We start from the raw sequence: 9,163 nt of genomic DNA on the forward strand, positions 1-9,163 counted from the left end.
AATAATGGATCTTGTAAGCATCTGAGTTGCCTAAAAAATAAAGCTGAAATTTTGTTTTTAGTAACGCTTATTCACATCTAGCCCAGGAGTCAAGTTTTATATTTGGAAAAGCCACACACACACACACACACAGTAGTGGAGCAGCTGAAATTTTGCTGGGCAGCTGAGTTGGTAATTGGTGCAATGAGCTGGTGCTGGAAATGTCAGGACCTTCCCAGTTGTTCCAGTCTGGGCTGTTTCACAGGGGTTCCAATGCTAAACCTCCTTTGTTCTTGGAAACTGGTTACTGACTTTAGTCTGGAATATTTTTAAATGATTTGTGAGTCTAATTTTCTGTACTTGGGAGCCTTTGTGCACAGACTTTGGAGTTTAGGTTTCTTAAGACTGCAGAACAAGTGAGATTTTCCATTTATTTAATATAATCATTTATAATTTGCATTCCCAGAAGCATGTACGGTATTTCAAAAGCAGAATGTGACTTGGAAATGAAGTATGACCTAATTATTGCATTTTTCATTGCTGGCTATTTTCTTTGTCCTTCATATTTCTTATATGGCTCATGTTGCAGATCTTGCCACATTCTCACTGATCCCATGCCCTATATAAGACACATTTTCACCTCATTTAAAATATTAACCTGATCAGCAGTAGTTCCAAGAAGGGAGATCTCTTGCTCTGGTCTCGGTAAGAAGTCCCAAGCTCTAGATGCATGAAAAGCAGTTTTGTGAATGTAACTGCTGCCCTCCCTCAAGCCCTTGCAGCATTATTATTAATTTTTGTGAAACAAGGAAAAGCCTTACACTCTACTGTTTTGTCTGACGTTGTGTGTCATTCCACCAGAATTAACTACTAATAAAATGAAAAATGCAGTCATGCATTAGAGGCCCAGGCAAAGGTGCTAGTGTGCGTGGTTCCTCGTGCTTTTCCAAGAGTCTACTGCATACAAAGTTTATCCACTTGTTTTTTCCCTGTTATAGGTTCTCTCTCAGTCCTGACAGGTTGTCTGACAGTAGTATTTAAATAACCAGCCTCTTTCTATTTCATGTGTCTTGTAGATCGATGAAATGCAGTGGGGCAAAGGGGTGCGTGAAGTCCCATCCTCGGTCTGCAGCCTGCCGTGCAAGCCAGGGGAGAGGAAGAAGATGGTGAAGGGGATGCCATGCTGCTGGCACTGCGAGCTCTGCGACGGCTATCAGTACCAGGCTGACGAGGTGACCTGTCTGCTCTGCTCGTACAATGAGCGGCCCAACGAGAACCGAACGGGATGCCGTTCCATACCCATCATCAAGCTGGAGTGGCACTCGCCCTGGGCTGTGATCCCCGTCTTCTTGGCTATGCTGGGAATTATCGCCACCATTTTTGTCATGGCAACGTTCATCAGATATAACGACACTCCCATTGTCCGGGCTTCTGGGAGGGAACTCAGCTATGTCCTGTTAACAGGGATATTTCTGTGCTATATCATCACATTTCTGATGATCGCCAAACCAAACGTTGCAGTGTGCTCCTTCCGGCGTATCTTCTTGGGCTTGGGGATGTGCATCAGCTATGCAGCCCTGTTAACTAAAACGAATCGCATCTACCGCATATTCGAACAGGGCAAAAAATCAGTGACAGCACCCAGGCTTATAAGCCCCACGTCGCAGCTGGCGATCACGTCGAGTTTGATATCTGTTCAGCTTCTAGGTGTCTTTATTTGGTTTGCGGTTGACCCACCCAACATCATCATAGATTATGATGAGCAGAAAACTATGAACCCTGATCAAGCCAGAGGAGTTCTCAAATGTGACATTACGGATCTACAAATCATTTGTTCCTTGGGTTATAGCATTCTTCTAATGGTTACGTGTACTGTGTATGCCATCAAGACTCGGGGTGTCCCAGAGAATTTTAATGAAGCTAAACCCATTGGATTCACTATGTACACTACCTGTATAGTATGGCTTGCCTTCATTCCAATATTTTTTGGCACTGCCCAGTCAGCTGAAAAGGTAGGTGAAAATGAACAAACGTGCATCTGATATATCAGGATTCATTGCAGTTATAAGTTACGCACTGATGTTCAGCTTTACATAGATTTCAAAATGAGCTATCCAGTTAGCTCATTAGTGAGACGTGCAATATATAGCACTGCTTTCCTTCTTCATTTAGCTCATGAGCTATTCATTTGATAAACCGGCAAATGATCAATAGCAATCATATTAGCCATTAGTTTTATTGTTCCATCCATTTCAGTTGTATCTTTTCAGTAGGATAAGTGGGAATTGGCTGTCATATTGTCCAGAAGGACGCATCTCTTCACTAAATCATTTTGAATACAAGATGTAAGCAAAAGACGTGTCAGAAAACAGTCAAATAGACTCCTGCACTTCTGGAGTTCAGCACCGAGGGCACTGCTTGGTCTGGTGAGAGCTGTGCTTCCCGAATAGCGACTCTAGGCACTACACCGCAGGGTAAATAATCTGTCCTGAGCTCCTGCTGCTGAGACCAGACTGACAACGGCATTCTGCCATTGTCCCCATTTACTGTACCCAAACTTCCCTGTGCAGGAAAGAGCTTGGACATCTTACTGCTTCTTCCCCACCCCCCCCTTATCTTCATTTAATGTTTCTTCTTCAGCACAGGACTTGGGCAAGCTCACTGCTGTGGATAAAATTATTGTGTATTTTAAATGAGTGAGTAAATTTCAGATCCCAGCTAAGACATCTTGTTTTGTGCCAGGGATATAATTTCCCAGTTTGCAATTGTTAAACTTGTGGGTGTTACTGCAGTAAAGCTGTGGGAACACGGCGTGCTGCTGTTCAGGCAACTCTGTGCTTTGGCTGGAAGTCTCTTCCATAGGAAGGTGCCTGCACCCGAACTTTGTCCTTTGCAATTCAAGAGGTTGGTTCTACAGAGATTTCATTGTTCTGGCCTCAGTTCGCTGATTGAAGAGGGGATCACCCAGGAGGAAAAAGAGGTTATGGAGGTTTTAGCGTATCATCTCACCTCTGCAATGGGCTGTCCAGGCAGCCATTGCATCTCTAAAGGGAATTAATTTCAACTGGAAAGGAGGTCTGCCAAGTCTTACAAATGCTTCAAACACCTCTACTCTCCCTGTCGAGGGAGAGATAAGGAACAGCATAAGCAGCTTTAAACGCGGCCGGGCCTGTTTGTTAGCATGGTCGGATGCAGGGAGCACGGTGCAGCTCTCGTGCTCCCGCTGGGGGAGTGCTTTAGGTCTGCAGGTGACCAGATGAAGTGCTTTAAATTGTTGTCTGCAAAGATTTAACCAGATGATAGAAAGACCCAAAGAATTTCAAAGGCTGCTGCCAGCATTGAAGATCATTTAGTAGCAAAAGCTTTAGGTTTCCATGTAGTCACAGAGCTGAATTACCCGGTGCTTCTTTGAAAGCATAAGACCCTTGTATGAATTAATGTAGGACAGCAAAAGAGATGATGATTAACTGGATTAACTGGATTTCACACAGAGCACAAAGAGGGCAGAGAAAACAGCCCTTCCCTTTGCTGTGCTCCAGCCCAGGGGAGTGTCCCCTGCCACTGCACAGGGTGGTGGCACCAGCTGGCTCTGCACTGTGTGGTCACGGGGCGATGGGGACCAGGGACTGCCAGAGCTCCTGGCTATCACAGCCAGAGCTCCTTCCATGCTGCTGGGGCTCGTTGCCATTCCTTGGACTGAAAGCTCTGCTGGGTTTTGTCCAACCAACCACCCAGTGTGCTCATACCTGCTCAATGGGCATGCATGCAGCGTGGGGGTTTGCAGAGGCTGGCTGTAGCGCATCTGCCCAGTGTGCTGTGCCAGTCCCAGTGCTTTACCCACGGCTTTGCTGGTGAGGCTTTTCCCCGTTGCGCTCTGCACAGAGACCAAGCTGCAGTAGCTTTGCTGCTCTGCTTTCTGTTCCATCTCTCCTTTTTTGACTGGGGGCGAGGGGACTGTACTTTTTCTGATTGCTAGTGATTTCCTGTCAAGTATTTTCTCTAGAAAATATTGTGCTTAGGCTTAGCCACACAAGTCTTTGCTAAAATGGAAATTGCACCTGCTGAAAATCTCATGCAACACAATCTTTTAAACTGAGAAATGGTGTTATATATAACGTGATTTTCATTGTATGGATTTATTTTATTCTATCAATAAATATAAGCATAATGTTGTTTGGTAGAAAGCATATTGAAAATACCTGCCTTGTTCAGTGTAGAAAATAACAACGACAAAAAAACAGAACTAGAAGTATGCTGCAAGTAATTCATAAAAGGCCAATAATTCAAGCAGTAGCATTTACAGCAGACTTGGAGGGACGCGGTGTGGTTTGAGGAAAGCTAGATATCAGAGTTTGTGCCACAGGATGGACGTAAAACATTCAGTGTATGGGAAGTGGCACATGGAAAAAGTAAATTCCTGACCTTTTTCTAGTTTGCATTTACTCGGACAGTTTCTTTGTCCGCTAACTAGAAATTCAGAAAACACATGGTCAGTAATAAATTATAGGCTTAGTTTGGAAATGCAGCACATTGTTTGGGTGTGGAATAGGGCTGTCCTTATGGTGTTTCATCCTTCTTGGAGTTTCTTCAGCTTTGATGCCGTGGTCACGGAGCTGATGCTCTGGGACTCGCTGCTGTTGTCTGGGTTTTGGGGGTTGTGTTTCAGGGTGGCGTTTTTTGTGTGTTTTCCTGTAACTATTGGTATATATTCTACAGTGCTTGTCTAACCTTTGTTGGAGCACCAGGATGCAGTCCTGGGGACTGGAATCATACTACATCTTTGCTCAGAAAGATCCTTCCTTGAATGTAGGTTTGGTAGAAAGCCACTAAATATAGAGAGGAGTCCCTACAGAGAAGAGGGGCTTGCTTACTCTTCAGCTCTGAGCAGTACCTAATGATCAAATCCATCGTCAGCTGGAGGGCTGGTGGGTTTTTGGGGACAGTGTCCATCCCCACTGCTGCCCCACTCCTGCCTTGGTGCTTCTCGGATTGCGAACCCACACGTTTGGAGATGGGCTGTCGGGATGAAGCGCTGCTTTTGCACTTCTGGTGTAATTGGTTTTGACAACAAAACTATTTTAAATTCTCTGCAGATGTATGGGTATCTTATCTGAAACAAAGTGGCCTCAAAGAGCTGTTAAACCAATTATGGGAGTCGTAGCTCCGCGGCAGAGTCAATACAAAGTGGCACTTGAAAAGAGCATGGACTTCTCTGTAAGGTCAGGCAAGGCACGACGAAATCAATAAGCCAAATTGAGTCAAAATTTGAGAGTACAGAAGTGAAAGGATGGGACGGGATGCAGGTGGTGCGGGAATGCCTCCCGCACAGCCCTGCACCAGTGATTAATTAGTGCCTGCAGCCTCTTGGTTGGTTGTTAATCAATTTTTACTCTAATTATCTTTTCCTGATTGTCGCTGCAGTTTCCAGAGGCAGGGCACTGCAGCAGGGACTGGCTGGGGAGCTTGACCGTGCCCCACCGCGGTGCCTTGGTACCCGGGGGGTGCTGCACTCACTGCTGCAGGGATACCTGGTTTGTCCCTTTCACGGGACAAAGCTGCTTCTGCTTGAGCAATATTTCAGGAGATGCATTTGAGGTTAACCTGGCCTCACAAAGTCTGTCTGTCTTTCTTTCTTTCTTTCTTTCTTTCTTTCTTTTTTTTTTTTCTTTTTATGGATATTGTCGTAGGCAGCATGACAGAGCATGTGATACACTCTAAGATATCTTGGAAACATCAATTCAGAGGTGGCAGTAATAGTTTGGATTTTTATTATTAGTCTTTCTCGTAATGTAAATATTTTTTAAACTTATACCATAGTGGATCTCCAGAGGCAAAGTGAAGGGGAAAAAGCAGCTGTAGTTAAATCAATGTGATATGTAGAGTTCTTAGAACACTGGTTTGCTTCTTCTGTATATAAAAGTCAATTTATTGTTAGGAAAAACAATACTTTTCAACACTTCTTATTGCCCTTTTTTAACCTTTTTAGTGTAACAACATCACATTTATGATTAAGTGAATATTCTTAGATGATGGGTGGAAGTCCACCTCCCAGCCCTGTACTTTAAAAAAACAATTGCCCAGGAAGGATGCAACAGGAGACTATGGAAATGCTGAATTTGGGTGTATTGTTGGTGTTGTACAGAGATTAATAGTGTGGGAGGAATTGCCTGTGGGTTTGTGTTAAATAGCCTTGGTTAGGGTGAGGTTTTTTCTTGCCACTGCATTCTCCCTTCCTTCTAACGATGTTTAGCTCTAATTACAAAGGACTATGAGATCACAAGCTAATTTCTTGTCCTGTGGTTATTTAATATTACCATATATATATACACATATACTGTTGCTTAAATTAAATTTCCTGAATCCTTAAAATGTAATACTGAAAAATTAGATCCCTTTCATGGCAAACCTGAACATCAGTCTGCTTCATGCAGCAGGTATGCCAGAACCTACTGGGGTGCTTCTCTTGCCCCAAGCCTGATGCTGTTTTGCGTTACTGTACAATCACGTGTGGCATTTTGCTCAGACTGACGGCATCACTTATTAATCTGTGCAGATGTATGGCTTCTGTGAGCCTGCTCTTCAGATTTTGAAGGAGGAATGCAATTTGGAAACTTGCCAGAGCTATTACTGTTAGATTAAAAGAAACCTGTGTCTCTGCAGGTTTGAAGTCCGTATCTGTACTCTCTAACTATGTACAGATGTAGTTGTGTGTGTTGAATACTCCCCTAAGATCTTATTTCTCAAATTATGTAATTGAACTGATACAGAGAGATATGTCATCATTTTATTTTTTTTTTATTTCACGGAGATTTTATTGCCTCGTAGCTGTGATTGTTTTTATGTAGTAATTGCTAAGATTAATACATTTCTGGGTATGTCTATAAGCTAGTAATAACTGTCAACATGCTCCTGAATATATTCTCCAAGTGGGGTTTTTTTCTTCAAGTATTTTCAGGACTTTTTTCAGGTTAAGAAAGTTATAATTGTGACTCTGAGTGAGTGATGATGGATTCTCAGCCAGTGTGGTCTTCCTGCTTGGGAGCTTTATTCATTCTGGAATGAGGAAAAGTGGGGAAAAGTTGACCATGCAGTCATTGTTTTCCATCACCTTATTTTTGCATCCAGATTGCATGAGCCCTTGGTTGTTTGGTTTTTTTTGGCTTTGGTGGGGTTTTTTTTGTTTGTTTTTTGTTGTTGTTGTTGTTGGTTTTGTTTATGGTTTTTTTAATTGTGATACAACCACTATGAAATTTGAAGTCCTTAATCCCATCTACTCCTCTACCTTCCTTCCTGTTTCTCTATTTTTTTAATGTCCATTTTATTCAAATTGTTGTTGGTTTTGTTTATGTTTTTTTTAATTGTAATACAACCACTATGAAATTTGAAGTCTTAATCCCATCTACTCCTCTACCTTCCTTCCTGTTTCTCTATTTTTTTAATGCCCATTTTATTCAAACCTATAAGCAGGGTAAGTCAGGTATATTTGGCAGCAGCATTTTTACTCATTGTGTTGAATGTTACATAAATACTATAATTTGAAGGCACATGCAAAGTGGATTCTTATTCAGATTAAATAATGTCACATTAAGGCAGCAGCACTTCAGCGTATGTTCTGTTTTTTGGTGAAACTAAGTTACCCTTCAATTCCCTGAAACACAAATACCAATTAACCAGGTAGGACACACATTTATTTTCTCTCCTGGGAAGGCTTGAGATGACAGTTGCTATAGCAACTGTACATATGTGGATTTTGGAGTTATGAGGATTTTAATGCAACATTTGTTGGAGTTTTGTACTGTCGGATGGCTGAGGAAATCAGGCTTTGAGGCTCACAGGGAGTGGGACTTTGAATCTCCCATAATCTGGGGCTCTTAAGCGTTCTAGTAACAGTACCTGCATCAAACTCATTAACCACAAACACTAACGTGTCTCATTGATACGCTTTTAGTTCACCCGTCACTTCATTATCTGCGTGTTCAGATGCTAAAGTTCTTAATTTTATCCAGCTTCAAATTCATATCACTGAGAAGACTGTGGAATGCAACGGTCTGACGTTAGAGCTGGCCTGAGACAAGCCCGAGCTGAAAAGCAACTTCACAGAATGTCGGTTAAGACTGTCCAGGAGCTGTAGGGTCTGGAGATCCTCCAAGAAAGGAGTATACAATAAAATCCACTTCTGTGGAGTATTGGGCTGTTCACAGTGAGGGCACAGTGATTCATTTGAATTGAGAGAAAATTAAATATTTTACTGGGATATATAAAAGCCCTACTGTAAAACTATATAAAAACCCCTTGTTAATACCTTAAAGTGTCTATAGAGTTTGAAAGTTATTTTCTGTAGAACTAGTAAAAAATCTTACACATATAACTTCTTGGTAAAGTTCTCAATAAGATTTATTTTATTACCTTCTGCAGTCATTTTGTCTTCCAAGTAGATAGGGATGCTGTCACCTGCCAAAAAATAGCACAACAGGCTTGTAATGTGTTATTGCTGCTAATGATTTAACCCTAAAAAAAATATTAAGAATGGGTATTTACATACATATCATTGAAGCAGTAAGTGCTAAGGGAATTTTGAGTTCTGGAATCATCGATCTTTTGCCCCACGCTTGTTTCTCTCTCACCGGTGCTTTAGTGGGAAGTTTCTTCCCTGAGCAAACCGACAGTCATAGACTCCCCCCCGACTGAATATAGCTAGCTTATGGCCTTCCGCAGCTGCTTTTAAGAACTACTGCAGGAGAGTATTGCTTCACAGCGTTTGCTAATTGCTTCAGGGAGTGCATGGCCTCATTGGGAATACCTGCCCCACCTCCCTCTGCTTAGTAGGCTGCTATTAAAGAAAAAAAAAAAAAAAAAAAAAGGAATTTTTTTTTTTAATAAATTAAAAAAAAAAAAAGGAAAAAAATAAGACAGAAGGGAAACAAAATTATAGTGGCCCAAACTCGGACACCTGGGATTTCTGGATATACCATACCCTGACAGTTCGGTGTAGCGGAGAGAAGTGTGGTTATTTGTCACTTCTATTTGACATGATGGGAAATGGCTTAGGGCTCACAAGGAGAAAGCCAAATTAAAGCTTAGATAGAAAAAGTTGTTAGCCTGGTTGATGCCCCAAACGGCGGGAGATTGATGCTGCCGGTGCCCTGCGCTCCCCTCTGCGGTCGCAGCCGGGGGTGATGGAGTG

At 42.3% G+C, this 9,163-nt stretch overlaps 1 protein-coding gene across 1 annotated transcript in view; it reads left to right on the top strand.

Annotated features, from left to right (window-relative positions):
• LOC104464371 (metabotropic glutamate receptor 7) overlaps positions 1 to 9,163 on the top strand; it is a gene marked incomplete at its 5' end in the record, with an annotated part of 72,750 nt that overhangs the window by 29,960 nt on the left and 33,627 nt on the right. The window contains one exon of the mRNA XM_010077053.1: positions 1,056 to 1,991. Within this exon, the coding sequence (XP_010075355.1) occupies positions 1,056 to 1,991 (936 nt within the window). The remainder of the gene's footprint in view (positions 1 to 1,055; positions 1,992 to 9,163) is intronic.

This window comes from Pterocles gutturalis, unplaced genomic scaffold (assembly GCF_000699245.1).
Source record: "Pterocles gutturalis isolate BGI_N339 unplaced genomic scaffold, ASM69924v1 scaffold17573, whole genome shotgun sequence".
Classification (NCBI taxonomy): domain Eukaryota; kingdom Metazoa; phylum Chordata; class Aves; order Pterocliformes; family Pteroclidae; genus Pterocles; species Pterocles gutturalis.